The following is a 21,036-nucleotide window of genomic DNA, read 5'->3' as shown; positions in this document are numbered from 1 at the left end:
GTAAGGATCAAACTGTACATTAGGGTTAACAGTTTGCAGATTGTTTGTGCTTGAAGAACACACCCAGCTGGGGTTAAGAAAGGAAATAATTCTTTAAGAGGGGAAACCTAACGAAAAGCCAAGAGTTTAATATACCCAAGATTTGTTACTGAGTTAAACAAAAGGCAAATGAGATGCTGACCCGACTGTTGGCGCTCTTCTCCCTGAGCTGACCAAGGTTTCTCGCTCCTTTTCCCCTCCTCTCTAAACACTACAGGAGATCCTCCCATATCTGAAAGCAGTTTATTGTTTCGTTCTTTTCTTCCCGGGATTGGTAGTGTTTATGAAGTGTGTGTGTTGAAGTTGTACGCCTGCCAAGAAAAGGACCTTAGCAGTGCCCAAGAAAATCAAAAGAACACAAGACAAAACATAGCCCTGAACAAAATATGCTTGAATACATATACAGTAGTTCACATCCTGTACAGTTCATGTCTGACAGACTTGTTACCACACATTTCAGTGTTTTCACAGCCTGAACTTATTTTGCCTCGAAGGTGAATTCTGTGGATTACAGATTATAAAGATTTCCATATGGGCAGTAATGTGGTTTCCTAGTGACCGACCTTTGGATCGGACTGTGATCCTCAAATGTTTCACATCCCTCCCTTCCACCATCTTGCGTTTTCTCAGACGGACTAGGTTAAAAAAAAACATCAACAACAAGATGGAGTCCTGTTTTTCTGGCATAGCTTTTTTATCTCTTTGTTCAGGGATAAAGAAAAAAAAGCAACCAAACAAAACCCCAAACAATGAACATATACAAAGGCAACAACGCGGCGCATGTGCTTTCCTGATCCTTTTGTTTGCTGCCTGGGTAGGACAAGACATTTCTCTCTGCTTGCGTATGCATGTGTATGTTTGTTTGTGATTGAGTGTGTGTGCTAGTTAGCGTAAGTCTCAGCAGGAGGGAGTGGAAAGGGATGAAGTGGGCAGACTGGAGCAGGGCAGGCTGCTGTTGGCCGGGTGGTGCGTGACTCCAGGGAAGAGGCCGTGAAAAGCAGTTATTTGGGAAGTCTATCAGACCCAAACACAAAACACAGATGTGCCTCTAATCCTGGTCCAGCCCTTTATTCCCGTTCTGTTTCTGTTTCCGTCTTGCTTTCTTTATCATACCCACCCGTCTTCGTCATTCCTCAAATTCTCAAAAGCAATCAGCTCCAGCTCACTTGTACAGTATGTTGCTTATTGTTCGTCCATTGTTTTCCACATTTTCTTTTCTCTTTTGTGTCAGTCTTTGTGGTGTTTTTGTTGTTGCTGTGTCTGTCAGTGAAGCAGAGCAGTCATTAATCACTGGTAAACGTACGCAGAGGAGAAAGCAGACACCTCAAGAGGGGGCGGGGGGGAGGGGGGGGGGGATCTCTCATTCTGCTCATAAAACGCTTTTCTCAGGGCGCTCCACGGAGAGAGATGCAAACAGTTGGTAACTGGAGCACAGGTGCTGCAGCGGGTACAGTAAACACAGCCAGATGCACCGCACAACAAATTAGATACAAATAACTGCATTTTGCCTACAGTTTAACATTCAGGCTACATTTTACTGGACATATTTGATTAAAAAAGAAAAGAAAAAATGACTGGTTGACATATCTTGTCGATAAAAGAACAGGGTATCAAATGAAGTCTTTTTCTCTTCGTATCAGTCAATACAGGGCTTTATACAAGCCCCCATTTATTTGGCTTATTGCTCGAGCAGCTGCTGTGTCTCTCTATGGAGTTGCTGTCAATAAAATGTCCTGTGATCATTGAGGGATGGAGCTTCACTTTATCGGAATGTCTGCCTTTCTCAGTCTCAAGGATATTAGAAAAAGAAAACAAAGAACTGTTCTTCCAAAGAAATATTATTCAATAAACCAATTTTCACATCCCTTATTCAAACCTTCAAACTAATGTCTTCCCTCTTAAAATAATCTCTGTTAGGCAAACATTAAAATATTACTCAGAACGGTTAAGAAGTGAATTCACAACAGGTTTCAGAAGAGAAGAGAGGCTGATGCAATAGGTTAACAATATAAGATAGTGAGGAGGAGAGAAATCATTCCTCCACCTACTTGTTCTATGTTTCTACATTCCCATGTGAGGAACGAGCATTGCTTCAAGTGAAATATTAGGCTATGCTTTTTAGCCTTAAAGGTATTGTTTGACATTCTGGGAAAGATGCTTTATTTGCTGTCTTGTCGAGAGCTATATGAAATGATCAATACCACTGTCATATCTGTTGATTAAATATCAACAACCAGGTGACGCCTAGCTTTGCAAGAAAACAGAGAAAAACAGCTAGCTAGTCTCATACTTAGACGTAACATACTTAGCCTAGCATTCCATATATTATTATTCTATCTTATAGCTTTAGCTTTTAGCTGTTTTCGGTTCTGATGATAGGCTATAGTTGTCTTTGACCATAGCTTCATATTAATGTACGGATATGATAGTAGCATTCTTTATCTTATCTAACTCTCTAAGTAGTTTAGTCAAGAGTCATATTTCCCAGAATGCTCACCAATTTACAGTCTTATTTTGGTAATAGTCTCTTTCTGTGGTACCATGATCTTAACTGTGATTGGCCAAAGCTATTTCCCTCCATTCCTCTCGCCCCTCATTTTCTTTTTTTTGTCTCGAAATATAAATCAGAGAACAGTAGAATAAAATGACATTTTCCTCGACAAACATTTATTCATACCCCGTCTATCTCTGTTGCTAAATTGTTGTTTGATCAGGGCTTTGTTCATTTTTCTGCTGACGGCTGTTCTAATGGAGGGTTAAGGGAGTTGGGTGGCGGTGGTGGGGGGGTGGTTATGTTGAGTCTATATTTACCCGAGCAGAATCAAATCGATAACTCCCCGCCGTAGGAGAAGTGTGTGGATCAATGGAAGGTTTCAAAAAGCCTCTGTGAAAAATCAATGTCCCTTACATGCTATTGATGGCTGTTTGGCTGCAGAAGAATGAGAACGACAAAGAACACCTGTTTAACGTGAGAAATGACTCACCCCATCCTTTGCTTTAGTCATTTGGGATTTGTTGATGTTTCTGTTTCCTCAACATGGCTCTCTCTTAAACAATATGCACCACTCATACTTATTTTTAAACAAGCAGAGATGTAAAGAAACAAAGTACTGCGTGTACTATGTAAAATGTAATTGTTGTACTGCTGGGGTACATTTATTGCAACATAGTTTTTACTCTTACAGTATATGTGTGAAAAAAAACGCTTTACTAATTTCCTTGTTATATTTGGGTACATTCACGGCGCAACTCTCCATTATTGACTATTTTGAGGCAGGTTGTGGGATATTTGATTACAAACTGACCATGAATACTATCATAATCTTTGGTTGAAATGATGTAATATTCACATGCAGTATGATAGTTTGAAAAAGATAGCAAGGCGCCAGTATTTAATCCTTTATTTTCTATTCATGACGTTACTCGCTACTCAAGGATGTTTTTTGGCGGATGAGACTACTTTTCCTTATAATGAGTACTTTTTGGCTACATTTTCCACCTCTGTATTTAAGGAAGTAAATCACTGCTGCTGTCCAACAACTGAGAACACATGGAGGAAATGTTTGTGACACTAATACCAGGCTACATTCAGTACAAACCTGCGTCACTAGAGGCTGATAGGGACTAATGCCACAGACTTACATCAGGTGCACAACACTACTTGAAGTGGCAGAGTGTATAGTGCTGGAATAATTAATTCAGTGCTTCTATTAATAACAAGCGGTCAATAAGCTCCCATTGAGCTCTGACACAGTCTTGGCTCTAAAGGGGAATAGGGAGTACAGTCCTGCCAAGACTTTCCATAAGCAGTCAACAATTCCCTGGAGCCATGTGTGGCTGCAGGCTCAGGGGCCGGGCAGTAGGCCTCTGTCCTGAGCTGCCATGATGGAAGTGACAATGTTGCAGACCTGCGGAAATACAGGTGAGGCCTGCTGTCACCCCGCCTGTCCAACTGATGGCAACTTGGTCAGGGCAGGGAGGAAAGCGACGGGATGGAGGGAAAGACCGCTGCCTGCATGTCACTCAGTGCTGCGCTGGATGACAGAACAGCCCATTAGGAGAGGGACTGACTTCACAGGCCATTAGGGAAGGCATCACACAGACACAGCACACGGAGCACTGAGTAATGGCACAGTATGAGAGAGACAGGAGAGGGGATGAGAGACAGCGAGCTCTGTTTCAAAATGTTCTGGATAAAACTTAAAACTGCAAAAAAAAGATCTCTTATCATGCTATTAGGCATATATTATGGGTCTCAGATATATAAAACACTTTAAAAACATGTCTATGATGTGTTTTGCTCAAAATACCAAACAGATCATGCATTTTAGGCATCCCTCATATCCCTCTGTTTCAGCCCTGTTAGAAAACTGCTGATTCTGGTTCCTTAGATTGAAAAAAAGAAAAAAAAAAGGAAATGCTGCTGTGATTAAATATCATATCATGTTCCAAACCACATCAAGGATTATTTCTGAAACAGTATGGAGCTCAAATTATTTTTCTCTTGCGGGTTTACCACAAGGTGAGTACCTTTATTTATTTCTTGCTTTCTTACACTGAGGCCCAATCCCAAACCACCCCCTACACCCTACCCCTACACACACTACCCCTCCGTTCGCACGGAGGGTCCGCCACATTAAGTGCTGTTCCAAACCAACGAGTGTGAAGCGGTGTGGAGGGGGAGTGGGCTATCAAGCCCTCAAACAGCGAGTCTGCATCAGTGCCGACTTGAGACCGGTCACTACCTGACCGGAGTCAACGATGTGTGTGTCCGTCAGGAAACACGCTGTTTACAAACAGTTCCAGCAAACATCCACTGATAAATTGCAATGTTAACAACAATATTTTTTGAACTTAGGATACCTGTGTTTAGTCTAGAAAAAGGTAAATGTGTGTATTTTATTATAAAGTTGTGTATATTTACAGACTGTTGCAAAAACTAAGAAGCTAATAAAAATCAGGTGTAAAACTAAAAGAGCTTTACAAAAAAGTAACACAATTAAAGATGTTTGGAGTTTTATTTTATTTTTTAATTTTATTTTTTATCTAAGAGATGCTGATTTGAAACCGTTGTTGTCCCAAAGCTTGTCACTGTATTTACTCCCTCCATCTGAAAGGAGGGAGCCTCGTTGAGCTGTGAGTGTTACTCACTCCGTCACGGAGGGGTAGTGTGTAGGGGTAGGGTGTGGTTTTGGATTGGGCCACACACTCTCAGTACAGGTTAGCTCTGAGTGTTAGCGATGCTTGCTAATGTAAACAAAGACCATTGTTTTCTGACACTTTGTGAGTTCCCTGACACACCGGGTACACATATGCATGTATAAAGGAAATTCTAAAGTGCATGCTCCATGATAGGAGACTTTTAAATGTCAGAGTGGGAAAATTAAATATTGTTGCTTAGATTTCTGTTGTTGCTTTCAGCTTTGACTGAGAAATATGAAACAAAAGGCAACATTACGAAATTCCCAACAGAGGACTTGAGAGGTTACAAAAATTGACTAAACGCATAAACAATATAAAATCATTGCCATGCCTACCACCCCACAGAGCTGTCTTCTTGTTAAAATCTCCAGTTCTCGGTAAGGCCCCACTTGCCCTCTAGTCATCAACACGCATCACTTCTCCTCTGCTCTGAAGGCTTCACCCTCAGCAATCCACCAGCCCCTGACAGACTTATTTACTGCACACAGTGGATTATGTTTGGCTGGTCAGTATACTTCCAAATGTTCCTTTGATAGCCTCTCTCTTTCTCCCTGGCCCATCCCCTCTGACTCTCTGGTTCTGACCAATTCATGGAAATAACAGAACTGTCGGACCGGTTTGTGGCTGGTGAAGCACTACTGAAGGGCTCAGATAAAGCGTGTCAGGCTGATGGGACGCACTCTTACTCCAAAACAAAGACCTGCAAACTCTCCCATCTTTGACTTGATCCTTTTGCTGTTAGTGGGAAAAAAAAGGAACATACAAAAGTTTCCTTCAAGCAGCTCCCCAGGCTGTTCCCTAGGGATTGGATAAAACCCGGAAGAAAAACAAAGAACAGAAACAAAGGGAGAGAAAAGTACTTCTTTTGCACAATTTAAGACCCAAAGAGATAAACTGTGAGAGTTTTGTAAACAGCGAGGAAAAGCTGATGGTTAGATATCCCAGATAAAGACCGAAGGAGAGTGGGAGCAGGGGATGAAGCAGTGGTCTCTTGGAATGATGTTTTTTGATGAATTACAGCGCGCAGCAGCAGCCAGAGTCTCGAGCCTCGCTCTGAGAGAGACAAATGGCACATTCTGTTGTGACAGAATCTCTGAATTTTAAGCACTCTGCAGCTCCTGCTTTTCCAAAACAACACATTTACACAAACATTTATTTATTCGTTTTTCTTTCTTCTCAGGCCCGACCTCCAACATGTTGTGTTTATATTTTGTACTTATCAAAACTAGCAGTTTTGCAGAAATCTAATATGCAGTGATGAGAGTCAGTTGTTGTTGTTGTTGTTGTTGTTGTTGTTGTTGTTGCCACATTCAAATCTTGACTGCTCAATGAGGAAAGGTCTATTAAAAAATGAACAAACAGCTGATGTGTTGCTATTTGCATTCTCCTAGTTCGATATGAAAACAGTTTATTGTTCATATTGTTATCTCTGATTAACCTTTGTTCAAACCCTTCATGTCCTTTCTGAGGCTTATATGGTATAAACTGCTGTCCTGCTCTTTTGGGCCCTGGAAATAGCTTTTCATTATTTCTCCTTATATCTCACAGAAGACCCAGAGTTATGGATTCAGTAAAGATTGTGTGACAAATTGTATTGTTATAAAGGAGCTATTAAAATAGTACTGAACTTCGGGCAACCTTTCTGAAATGGCCTGATAAAAGAAAGAAAGGAGGAGAAATAATCATTCTGTGAACCAGGTGGACCTCGCTCTGTGGGAGAGTTTAGCTGCTTAGCTGCTTTGGAGCCTTCCTCGCGTCTGAAGGGAAAACGTCTCAGGACCAATCAGAGCTGCTTAAATTGTCTAAAGATTTTGTGGCTATAATTACAACGGTGGAACACAACATAATCATCTCTGAGGACGTGGAGAACAAACCAGCTATGCTAATGTGTTTCTTTTCTTTTATCAACGTCCATCACACATCCCCAATCAGCGTTAGCCGTGAAGTGCTCTCAAGAAGCTGCACATGCAGAAGAAATCAGTGATGCACATCAAATCTGTCACTTACGCTGACGAGCATCTGAGGGAATGGTCCTCGAGAATTTTCTGCCACGTTGATTGGTGGGATCACCCAGTCCCTTTTCTGTCTCCTCAGACCCTTGGAGCTGTTCCTGCCCGACCCTGAGAACATGATGACAGGAGGTGGTGCTTGTGACGCCTCCTTCCCCTCTTTTCTCTCCGCGACTTTCCCCTCTTCCTTTATGACCTTTAAGAAAACACAAGGCTTTATTTAGAAGGGTGTTGTTAATATTAACAGGAACTGATGTCTTGTCTGTTTCAAAGCAGAGGTTCTTTTGACAAGAGGAAACAATGTGTGAATTATATGACTGGCATGGTCAATGTTTATCCTGTTTTGCAGTTTTGAAACAACTTTAAAAAAAACGTCCATCTCCCTGCTTTCAGAAGGAATCACTCTAAAGGCAGGTAAATGTGTCATAGCAATAACTGGAGAGAAGAAAAGTTATAGTGTAGCTTTTCAGTCTCCGTAATGAAAAGCAGTCCTCCTTTAATAATTGTGGTGCTATTTCTTCATCCATATAATGGCTTTCATACATTCTGATGATAAAGTCATAATACATCCCTGTTATAGACGCAAAGAAAAATAACCCAAAGAAAAAAAGGATGCTGTAACAAAAGCTGATTTGAAATGAGTCTATATATTTAATAGACAGTTTAATGTGTGCAATGACGTTGAAAAGATGATTATCAAAATCGTCCAAGAGCTGAACAAAAGGCAAATATAATTGATGTTTTTAAAAATGTTACCATTTTAGTTGAAGCTTTTACAGCAATTATGAAATTCATGACAGATATAAAATATAAACTTAATGCAAATGACAAGCTTGCTTAAGTTTGTTAAACATCTGAACTTGCGTCATCAGGCTTGAGCAACACAGAGTTCAGTTTGAATGTGCATATATTTCTAATAGAACATAAACAAGGGACTTTGTCATTTAAACTGGGTATAAAGAGCCTATTAACTCATATTCCCCCATCACACATTTCTCTTACAGACTCCCTGCAGGCAGAGAGGGATGACCACCACAAATCTGTCTTTTTGAAAGATGCTCCAATAAGGAACTTGAAAGGAGCCTATTTTCAATCTCCTTGTGAACATTAACTCACCCGTGAGTCAGAAGAGCTACATCAAATGCTGAAGCTATCAGACATATCGCCTATCTAAATGAATGTCCTCATGTTGAAATACTGCAAAACACATGAAGGTGAACTGCAGAGTTTCTGCTTCATTACAAATGCTTGCAGGGTGGGTAGGAGCAAACACAAGTCAATTGAAAATACAGAAAGAAGCCTTTAATCGTGTTCCTCAGGGCTAGTTAAATCACCAGAGTGCACATAATCAGATATGGAGCTTCCTAATGCAAGTACATTACACACATTGGCACGTCTATGTCAAGGTTACATATAGGCTCCACCGTCTCAAAGCATACTTTTGAACTATCACAAGCCTAGTGTCCCCAGGGAAACAGTGGATGTGCTGTACTGTGTGTAAGTGATGTAAAGGTTATATTAAATTGGCAATCTGGAGGTTTGTTCTACAGCAAGTTTACCGACATATCTCCGGGTTACAAGCCAGTGAAAACATGTCAAGAATTGAGTCACAGACATCACTGTGAAGCTCTGTATCAGTTGCGCTCTCTGTCTCAATCACGCTCCCCTGAGCTATCCCTTGCTCCTGCGCCCCCCCACCCCCACCTGCCCTTCTCTCGCAGTGTTAGTGTTGTTTCTGCCTCTCCTTCCAGTCAGTGGGTCTTGACAGCTTGTCTCAATAACAGTGATTCCTCCAGCTCTGAGCTGCGTTAGGCTGATGGTGCAGCAGAAGGCAACACAGCAGCACAGCTTCACCCGCCAAAGACACCTACTAAAAGGCCCCCCAATACATTTCTTTCATCAATTCAACCTTACAGGGCGGTCCGATCATAGAAGTTTACTCTCCTTCTAATGATTGTTATGTGTACTCAGGTCTAATTATAATCAAATATATAGAAAACATGGATGTGAAATATAAGGATAACATGGAGAAAGGGTTTAAAAGGCATCAAACTAACATATATGAAATTAGAAATGCAGCTATATAGTAGCAGTTTTGTCTATGTATTAATATTTGAATTATGAATAGTGGATGTATCATCCTCCAATTATATAGTGTTTTGCACTACAATCCACTTGAGTGCCCGCAGGTAGAAACGCATGTATGAAAGGTGAACATATTAATGGTTTAATTAACGGGTAGGGAGATGAATGAACTAGATGCTGTCGAGCCAAGGCGTCCGCTGTTTACATGTCTGATCTTCAGCTTTACCAGTTATACCCCTAATCACATACTTTGTGATAAGACATCTGCTGAGCCTTTAGGTGTCTTTTCTTGTTGGCAAAGGGAGTGATAGCCAGTGTTTTTAAGTATGAGTCTGGTTATGGTTCTTACATTAACAGCCAGGCAGGAACTGATTAATAGTCACATATACCTGCAAGTAAACTACATTATTGTAAGTGTGTGTGTAGCAAACTGAGGACTTTAGAAGCTGTTGGGTAACTGTGACAGTACTGTGCTACATACAGACGATATGTGGCAATGCAATATGCGAGGGTGTGGGGGGAACAAAAACGAAACAATTTGAAACCACTCCTCTAGAGAGAGGATAGAGAAATCCTTCATTACAGTAAATAAAACCGTGCAGGCAGGACATACAGTACGTGCTCATGTGAAGGGGTGGGAGGGTTTTCGTGTCAGAATATAAGAAAATTCTGGGCTTGTGGATTCAGGAGCATAGGAGAAGGAAATACAATCACCATACATTTACATAATAAGAGGGTAGTGTTTTTAATACCACCTCCATTTCTTTCATTTCGTATTACTTCTGAGCAATATGTAGCCTAACAGTTCTTCCCCAGCAGTTGACATTTGAGAATAAAAATGAAAAACAACACAGCTACAGTGCTGGAAGATGGCAATGGCTTCTGGCACACGTTGAAAGTGTAGGGGTCGTGTACAATGCAGTCTATAAAAAGCGTTTTTTCTTTATCTCGTTCTGTTTGTTCTTGCCTGGTCAACGTCCCTCCGAGGGTTGGCTTGTATCTGCCAGCGGAAACAACGCTTTCAAGGCTGACTTCATTAGATGGACGCCCAGGAGAAAAGCTTTTAAGGCTGCTTTAAAGGAAAATGTGTCAAGCTACCAGGCATATGGTGTGTATGCGTTTATGTGGGTGTGGGGTGTGGGGTGTGGGGTGTGGAGGGGCTCGGGCCAAGGTGTCATGTTCAGTTTCATCAAGCAGGCGCTACATTTCAGACCCCATGCACCGTGCAATTCAGGGCACTTTCAGTAACTGTGCAGAAAGGGAGGTGTTTACACAGGGAAACGCATGCGGTATTAAGATGAATGAACGACAGGATTGAATGCTCCACCTGGTCATTAGTGGAGGAACATCTTGATTCTAACACCCGGACAATTTGGACTCTTAAATGGCTGCATTTTGATCCGTCAAACCAGTTCCTAACGTCATCTTTAATCCTTTTTTTGTTGCTGTGTAAGTAGTGCAGAGAGGGTTTGTGTTACATAAACTGTGAGTCTGATCCAAAACGGCGAAGATGCAGGTTGTGAGCAAAACACAGTTATACAACTTTGAAATGCTCTGACGCTGAGAGGAACTGAAGAGTGATAATTATCTGTGGGTGTTTCATTCCAAAAAATACAACTCAGTTCATCCATTATTCAATATTGATTATAGCAGCTGTATAAGCTGGTAAAGAAAGTTCATGAATGTTGACAAATACAACTCAAGAATATGTATTTTGGGGGGGGTATTGTTTTGTACACTATTACAGTATTTCTAAGGTTTAACATTCACTTTCAATCTCAATGATTAGGTTAGGGGTTAGTGCTTAGGAATATGATATTTCAAAATGCATAATAGTTCAACAAAAACATTCTGTAAGATTACATAAAAGGGTGTTGACTGTGTCCATGCTGCTAAAATACAGAATGTTGAAATAGTTTCTGTCTATTTTATGATTAGTTGAGGGTGAGCAGCAGGTCCTCTTTCGGCCAGTGAGGGAGCTAAAACCCTGAAACAGACCAAATGTGACCCTGAGCAGCTTGTCCTTATGCTCACGGCCCAAAAAACACAAACAGTATACCCTCCTCCTCCTCCTCTTCTTCTGCTGTGTTCACAATCTGTATAAGAGACCTGCTAGCCCTCCAAACACACATGTTACCATATTCCATGTTCGCTGTACTGTGAGACAAGTTCACTGAAACATGCTCATGATCCTTGGCCTTCAGTCCATATTCAGGAGACCGGCCTCTGCCAAGCGCACCATGCCTGTGTGCACAAACAGGGTCGGTCAGCAGAGCGGGAGGAGACAGATGTGAGCCGGCTCTGGACAAATGTATTGTTTCTCTTCAGGGAGAGGAAGGCTTAGTGGGGCTGACTGGAGGGGCTGGTTGCCCCACATCCCACCAGTGCAGGGTGGAGTGGCAGAGGTGGGGCGAGACGTGTTTGGGATGGAATGAGGAGGATGAGGAGAAGGGTTGTCAGAAGCAGATGTGGCCCCCCTCCCCTCCCCTCACCTAAATAAGTCATGCTCCAAATCCTTTTATCTACACATGCTAACAGGTACTAGTGAGTTCCCCGAGGAGAGAAAACTGAGAAAGAGAATTGGAAAAAGGGCTGTGCACATCACAAAAGGCTTAACCAGGCTTTTTTCTAGCCAAGGTGTAATTCTGATTAAACTCTCCAACTCTGATTTACTCGTTCTTATTCTCACTCACACGTAAAGAACGAACGTACAGGAAGGTGACGAATTGATTTGAAAACAGGTTAAGCGAAGATGTCTTTGCACTTGTTCAGACTGCTACGAAAGATGGAGGATAAAGAGCAAACTGGAGTAATATATCAGAAGGTTTAATGGTAGCTTGACAGATTCTACAGATTCAAAGGGATGTGTTATTCCCTTGATCGCAGGGTGGCGTACACTTGTGCAACCCTGCACTTAGCTCAGATAAAAGCTATAGGCTCCAATCATAAGACACTTTATACGTTCAACAAAGACACAACCTCACACAGACCCTACAAAACAATTAAAATGTTACGCATAATTAGCATCATTCACACTTGATCCGACATAATCTCTTATAAAAAAGAAAAAGAAAGCATAAACAAATAACGTTCCCCCACATCCAGACATACGCTTACGCACACTAACGCTATGTGAACAGGAGTCAGTGAGTGTGAAATGGATGCAGCCCCCCAGCTCTGGTGCCATCAGCCTTAGCCAGCTGGCGGTGGTCCCGGCTCTCCCCCCCCCCCCCCCACGCCACTGCCTCCCCCAAAACCCTGCACGCTTTGATATCAGCCAGCCCCTGGCTGCCCAGACATCTGGAAGTTATTATTCAACAGCGCACTCCAAAAAAGAGCCATTTCCATAATGAAACATCACATTTTGTTTCTGTGCCCTGCTTTCTGCTCGCGCCACATTCATGTTTGTTACAATCCGTAGCGTATTTCTGACCTTTGGCCCTGTCGAGCTCTGTAATTATTTGAATAGCCTGTCATTTGACCTTTCACACGTTGTGGTTTAATACTGAAGCTCACACCATACTAACCAGTGAGTCATCTGAAGCCTCCCCAGCTACAATAGGGTGAGGATCAAGGCCAACTTCATCAGAGCCAGAACAACACACTCATATTCACACCCACGCACACTGATCCCTTGTTGCCCGATGTCCCACTCTGCCTCAATATTCGCTGTTGTTAGAATGTGATTCTTTGTGTGTGACCATGCGCACTATAAGGAAAATAAAGCTGATTTTAAACAGTTTTAATAGCTGTCTCAAAATCTAAACACAAAATATTCAACTATTGGAAAAGTTGACATCTTCAATGAATCAAACTAACCTTGCTGATGTCAGAGATGCTTTGCATTGATTTTCGTCTTTTGCTTACACACATCAAAAATGTGGTTTATTCATGGGTAATGATCCTCTCAAGACTCAAAGTGATGGAAGTAAAGCTCAGAATGTATTCTGAAATCCATCTATAATAATGTTGTCAAAATAGGATTTATTTAGTTAAAATATGATTTATTTGAGTGAGGGCGTTTGTCTTCCTGTACTAGCACATAAATAAAGTGAGACTGCAGGAACTGATCACCCTGAACTGAAATAATAGGTTAAAAAAAAGTATTCGTCTTATTAAGTCCTAAAATGTACATCCTAACTTTCTGTAATGAATTTGTGAACATGTCCTTCATGAGAGAATATATTTTCTTGATTGATAAACTAAATAGTAACATTGGATGAACTGGTTTCTCCAAGCAATTCGTTTTTTGGCAACTTGAGGGCAGCTAAAACACAACAATTACATTATTGTCTTCTTTAAATATCGTACAGTGAACTTTGTGCCAAATATTTGCTAATTTACACATCCAGCACCCTCAGAGCGACAAAAGCCTGCATTAGAAATGTGTTTATGGCCCCCTGGTGAATATAAGAGCAATATTCATTCTCCTTTATACCGTGTTTTGTATATTCAATGTGTTTTTCAGAGCCTTTTCGCTGTAAACAGCTGCTGAAACCAGTGAGACTAAACATAATTATAGCTGCTCTAAGCTTTTTCTTTTTCTTGAATGCTGTCAATTGTTTTACACAGTTGTATGCTTCAACTAAACTTGAGCATGTGTCTATGGCCAGTAAGTGACAGCTGGTTCCAACCAAAAACCCAAACGAGAATTTGTGGATATTTTTCAGTCATTATGTTTCCTAAGTGATACATTTCCTGTCTAGGTTTGATATGTTCAGGAACTGACAGGCCCTCTCCTGCATGACATGTCTGTAATTACATTATAGTGAAAACAGGCTACTAATAATATTTGTTGTTTTTACCTGATGTGATCTTTTGATTTTGACACTCAGATGTGGCCTTGTGGTTCTGTAGTCATGGGGACGGTTGAGCTCACGCTGATCAGGCTTCACCTGACCCCTGACAGCTTTTAAATATAGGAGGAAGAGTCGAGAACCCCTGGGGTATCCAAGGCACAGGATGTTTTCCAAAAACAGCTTATAGCTGAGGGGAATCATGATCTCCCCCCGTGGCAGTGTGATTCTATCACTTTCAGCTGTGTGCTACTGCTACTTCTTATTGCTCCAGTCACTCCCTCCCTCCTTCTCTAAAACCCCAAGGAGTTTTGACCTGATTCTTGGCTGTTGCTATCACCAGGACCACTGGAGGAAATTCGATAGGAAGAAGAAGCTCTGGGATTATAATTGAAATTTTAAGCGTGATATTTGCGTGTCTGTGCTTGTGCTCAGTGAGAGTGAAACTCACCTCATTCTCATTTTGTTGAGGTAACAGTGGGTCAATGAGGGCCAGCTGGATCACCGTCTCCCAGACTCGTGTGGTGGGACCCCCGGCTGTTAGTTTAAACTGGACTGGTTCGTCCAGGCTGGCTGCCACTCCCTGGGCATAGATGGACCCATCTGTCCGCACGCTGAAGATCGGATCACCGCTCCGGAAAACCACAGCCTCATTCCCCATGCAGTCATCGAACTTCACTGTGGACAAGAGACATGTAAAGATTTAATAAACGTATAATAAAAACATATATCGTGTCATCATTTAACAATTCAATTGCTGTTTTTTTTCTCACGGGGATGCAAACATTCACATACAGTTCAAACATCAGTATAGGAAGTAGATTACAGAGATTGTATCATGTGCCCTGTTTGACTCTGGAGCATCTCACCATTAGTCTCCATTAGTTATAGGTCAAAACATCACAAGGATAAGACTCTTGAGGATTGTTCTCTAAAGCTGCTTGTGAGAAAAGATGAGGTGTGTGTTACTGTGGAGGGGGTGAAACATTGATCTTGATAAAGCTTGAATCTGTTTGAAGGTGGACAAAGTGTTTGGTAATTAACAGTTACAATGACAGAGAGGATGTACAATTATTATTTGGCTTAATGATGGTTCAAATAGAAGATCATTTTTGTTTTCACTTCATATTGAATTGTTAATTGCATGACATGATGAGCTTTTTTTTGTTTTGTTCATAGCCAATGCTCGTGCTAGTGCTAATGGGGATCCTAATAAAGAATTAGACGACCTGGTCAAACTTAAAATAACATTGTTACTTTATAAAAAAATAGATAATATACACAGGAAGTAACCAACAGTGAATACCAGTGAAGTGATCAGCTTCATCTGCAAATGTAGTACTCCCATTTTCATGACTAAAATGAAAAAACCTGTTCTGTCAAAAAAGGAATATTCTACTAGTGTTGTGGCTTTTCACGATACTATGTTTTTTCACGAGTGACACAAAATGATGCTTTTAGCTTTAAATCTGAAGGCTAAATCGCTCTGTTTCTTTTCTCTAGTTATCTCTGTCAGTTCAAGGTCATATTAATTCACAGTGATCGCTGCACAGACTGTCCCATCCTCTCCTTTGCTACGCTTTTCATTCACACTGAGATGAACTGAGACATGTGAAAACCAAACACTTCGCACATAACATCTTCTGTAAAACACATTTTAGGGAAATGGCTTAAGGAAAACGGCCAGCTAATTGCACCAATTTTCTTCAAATGACAAATTACACTTAGCTGCCACCCATTTTCTAAAGCTTTCTTTCACACAACCCTGGGTTTGCAAATCAGTGTACATGTAAAGCTGCTTGAGATATAGTATAAACTGTCTCCTCACATTTATGTAAAGGTTTGTGTTGTTTGGCAGCACTGTAGTTCAAATTGATTGATCTGAACAATGTGTCTCTGTATCTTAATTCAGAATGTCACAGTTTTCTCACACATCCTCACACCTAATGACCCAGATCCATTGTTATCCTCCACATTGGCTCATTGTGCTTGTATGAGAACATACACAATGTTCAAACTGAATCCTCACCTTCATCGTTAGCACAGCCCATTTAATACAGTCACACTAAACCAGTCACTGCTATTAACCAATCTGCAGGGAATGTTTTCTTGCACCTAGAGGGCATGGCCTGTTTGTACATATCTGATCAGTATTCATTTAACATGTGTGATTAACACAAATCACACATTTACTTGAATAGGCTTTTCACTCACATGAAAGAATAATAACAACGGTGCATATTCATCCATCCCATGTAAACATCATTGTGTGAACAACAAAAGTGGTTAATTAATTAATGCTCGACAAATAGATATTACACTGTGGACCAATGCTATCAGGGCTCTGGTGTCATATAGAGAAATAATAGTTTTACTCAAACTCAAAATTGAATCATCCAAAATAGCCATTTGTATGAGCAGGGAGTACAAATGGAAGTCAAGCCTCAATCATCACAGCATCCTTGCACCATACAGACACTTTTGATTGGAAACTGTGGCAAATGTACAGGAAAAGAGCCATCCTTCAAAACAGAACATCCCGTACGAGGAGGAGATTTGCTTCTCCAGCAGGGTACACTGCCAGAGAAGTAATCAGAGGCAGTTCAACACATGAAAGAAAATCTGTATGGAGTTTTGTGCTCTCCAGTAAGGGCATTAAATACTTTTTATATCACATTAAGATAGTACTGTATAGTTCAGTATGGAGCTTTCTGCTCGTGTGTGGGATCTCTTATGAGACTCTCACGGAGTTCATGAGAAGATGAGTCACAGACAAAGTGTCGCACATATCGGCCATATACTCATCTCCTTCCTCCCTCACAGCACCCGAAGCCTTTCCTCTCGGGGATTATAACGTCTAGACTACAAATCGTAGAAAACCCTGAGCTGAAGGCCGCATCTCACTGCCGTATCTACTCTTCCTCTCTTCCCACGTCTCCACAACAGCTGAAACAAGGTTTCTATTACAGAAAGTAAACTGTGAGTAAATCAGGCTTTTTGTTCTCTCTGGATCTAAATATGTCTGTGATCTTGTCAGTACCCTTCTCTCTGAGGCTTGATGTCCAGACAGCCACTCAGAGCTGAGTCAGAAGGGACAGCTCAGCAACAACAGCGCATATAGCAGGTGCTGCACAACTGTCCCGGTCTAGACAGGAAGAGACAGGATGTACGAGATTGATTACATCAAGCCAAAAGGCAGAGAAGTCTGGCTTTCTCTCTTCATGTAGCTGAACAGTTCTTCCCCAAACAAACACTCTCAAAAGCCTTTTTCGCTTCTCTCTGTTTGTCTCATTCTCTTTTATTTTGTCTAAGCTTATCTCATATCTTTTACCATTTATTTTTTGCAGATTCTCAAAATTGAATTTGGAAGGTGGGGATGACAATAACAAACATGCCAGTTGGCAAACATGTATCCGTGCAAATAGATTTTTGGAAGGCTGCCTGATCATAAAATTAAGTCAAACATCTAATTCAAAACATGCTTTATTTTATTTCTAAGTCCCCGAATATGTGAAACTGTCTAAGAGTGTGAAAAAACAAAAGCAGCAGGTGGTCTGTTGTCCTTCCTCTCACCGTCTTCAAATTATTTTCTCGTCTCTGTCTGAGCTAGGCACGCAGCCACCAGTGTGTTGCTGCCGTCATGGCTGCTAGAGGCCTGAATGCTGAGGCTTCAAACTGAGGGGAAGGGTTATCCAGGGGGTATGTTCAAACACATTAAAGAAATATAACAGTTGCTGCGGTGCTGGGACATCATGGCATTAAGGTTCTGCATTAAAACATGGGTGTGAATAGTTGTGTGTCCATGTGATAGTCCTTTAACGACCTCAGAAGGTGTTTCAGATAAAGCATATAGTCTGTTTCCCATTTTATATTTGAATTGTTTCCATCTTTTTTTCCTCAGAGGCACTAGTGGTGACGGCCCGAAATACTGAAGGGTCGTCTCAAGCTGAGGTCACTGTTGTGGTGATTTAATATGAGGCTTATTATTTCTTTGTTGGTAAATAATGGAAAAATTAAATCTTTAAGGGAAAATCGGAGAACGACTAAATTGATGAGCCACTAAACAATGAGGTAGTTGGGTATATACTGTAGGCGTATACAGTACGCATATAATCAGTCCATCTGTGTATGTATGTGTGTGTGTGTGTGTGTGTAGGCATGTATTCACCATCATTGGCTGGATGTCTCAACAATGACAAGCTGAACTAACTGCACCAATACCCACATACAAATGGAGTGACAAGCTGCGCAAAGGGTACCCAGAGGGTCTTGTTCTTGCACCAATTAAAGAAAAAGACAGTGCCAATTTTACTCCTCCATCGACATACACACACACACACACACACACACACACACACACACACACACACACACACACACACACACACACACACACACACACACACACACACACACACACACACACACACACACACACACACACACACACACACACACACACACACACACACACACACACACACACACACACACACACACACACATAAAACTCCAATAGCTCCTCTTACACTCAGTTGGGTCGATACTGCTATAAGAGAGATTATAAAATCGGCCAACAACAGAGCAATGAAGCCCAACGGCACAGAGCTGCACATTAACACGTCGTCTAAAGCAGTGGCTCGGGTTGTGCATTGATCTGGCAAATTACACAGACACCCCGTGTGCCAAACAGCCAGGCCAGCACTATTCTGCCGTCTAGTCAATGTAGTGACACATCAGAAACGATACAAACACGACCAAGATATATGTGGGTTCTCTCATAGGGAGGGATACAATTCCATGCTTTCTTTAACACTATTGCTAATAATGCGGTGAAATGGCACTATAATATCACAGCCCAAACAAAGCCTTTGCATATTCCTCTCTTTTCTAATTAAAGTTCCCTTCTCACTAAAACAAAGACAAGGACAAGGAGGATGTGAAAAGAGTTGTGACCTTCTTGAGGTGTTCTCTGGACAGCCTGACATGAAGTAGGTGACAAGTGTTGAAAGGGAGGTGAGAAAGGGATACGTTGAGGGGGGAGAGAGAGAAAGCTTAGGAGTGACAGGGAGAAGGTGAGAGAAGAGGGGAGGAGAATGGAAGGGCATGGAGGGAGAGAGATTGATGAAAGGATGGAGAGTGTGTAGAGGTGGCAATCAGAGAGACAGCGAAATGAATGAAAGACCATTAAAGAGGAGAAAGGGAAGAGGCGAAAAATTGGCAGATTGCAGTTGCTAAAGTGGAGATCTCCAGAGGCAGCAGAGTTTATAGCTGCAGCCGTTTAAATTGTTCAAAGTGTGGCGCGTTGAATGCATCAGATGTCACCCTGCTCTGCAGAAACAGTAAAGAAAAGATACTCTTCACGGCCCCCGATCTCTGCTACAATCAGGCCCATTGAGGACAAGAAGGGAGCAAGTAGAATGAGGATGATGGAGATGAAGAGGAGGAGAGGAGAGGAATGGGAGTTGAGGTGGAGGAGGGCAGCGGACGGGGGCCTGGCACTGGGAACCTGGCGCGGAGAACTGGCGCTCTCTCACTCAGCCACATTGGAATGGATGGGATGCTCAGATGGCTGTTTAAACAGGTTAATTGGGCTGGCCTCCCGAGAGATAGGGACAGATGGATAGATGGATAGAATGAAAGAGGAGGGAAAGAGAGAGCAAAAGAGCGACAAAGGGAGAGCGATGGAGCTCAGAGAGATGGAAACAGAGGGCGGGATGAAGCGATGGATGGTGAGAGACGAGTATGGCTGCTGATCAGAGGCACCATGGGGAGTGTGCGGTCTAATCAGAGCCCTACAGTGGACTGGGCCCTCGGTGAGTTACTAAACGGAGCGAGGTCCACTGTTTACTACCAAACTACTGCTCTGATGGAGACACACTTGTTGTGATGGAAGGGTGTTTAAAGCAATGTTAGATTCCCCGAAGGGAGCTGGTTCTTTGAAGCCCATCTCTGGGACTGGCTCGTCCCGCCATGCTTTCCAAAAGAAAACAAAAAAGCATGATGGCAGTGACCCGCTCACGTTACAAATCCCTCCCGAGGAAAACATGCACTACACATAGCTGTTTCAATCTTTTTATCACCATCCTAAAAGAAGGGTTCAGAGGCAGTTCATCAAACCAAATATGCAAACATGTATCAACGGAAAGCTTTACAATCAGCACACCTTTTTGAAATCTGTTTGCATTAGTTATCTGAGTTTTTTAAGATTTGAATGTATTTTATGTCCATATGCACATGGGACATTTAAAAATAAATACACTGCCTGACTAGAAAGTCATGACTAATTATAATTGTTGTTTTTCCTAATGAGGTAAGTGTTTAACTCTTTCAAGCTATAGTATATAACAATGTGGTGGCCAATGCTAACCAAGCATTTAGAATTGTTCGCTGTTGCACTGCTCCACTTCAGAGATTGCAAGTGTTTGTTTGGTTGGGAGGAAATACAGAAGCTGCGAGGTAAAAAGTTTGCTTTCAAATATACATTCTACATGCTTGAATATTTTCTAGTGTTTTGGTTGTTTAGTCAGAAAAACGTTGTTGTTTCCCAGTTTCTGTTTCTCACGTCTTGCTTATACAGCAATCCTGTTCTACAGCAGTGGACGGTGTACCATGACGTGAATGTAGAGTGTGTGTCCACGGTATGGATGGCCGGTGGTGTCTCAAGCAGCTTTACTCAGTGTTTTGTTTGATTGAACACGAGTACTCTGTACTGCATTTGCTCTGTGTTGAAATCCAAAATGTCAGCATGAGATATCAGGCTGTACATGCAGCTTGGCAACTTTCAACCCCAAAAACACCTCTCTTTTGTTTTTATAGAAAATCCTGTTATTACTTTTCTTCCACATTAAAACGTAACCAAATGAATGAGAGAAGGCTTAGAAACAAGGAAGGGCTTGAGGCAA

At 41.7% G+C, this 21,036-nt stretch overlaps 1 protein-coding gene across 1 annotated transcript in view; it reads right to left on the bottom strand.

Annotated features, from left to right (window-relative positions):
- LOC307034710 (cadherin-4-like) overlaps positions 1–21,036 on the bottom strand; it is a 216,484-nt gene that overhangs the window by 48,845 nt on the left and 146,603 nt on the right. Inside the window, 2 exon segments of the mRNA XM_079673589.1 lie at positions 7,249–7,446; positions 14,583–14,809. Coding sequence (XP_079529715.1) covers positions 7,249–7,446; positions 14,583–14,809 — 425 coding nt within the window.

Source organism: Notothenia rossii (genome assembly GCF_949606895.1).
Source record: "Notothenia rossii genome assembly, chromosome: 4".
Classification (NCBI taxonomy): Eukaryota; Metazoa; Chordata; class Actinopteri; order Perciformes; family Nototheniidae; genus Notothenia; species Notothenia rossii.
The sequence above is the reverse complement of the archived record's forward strand: the minus strand, read 5'-3'. Positions and strand labels throughout refer to the sequence as shown.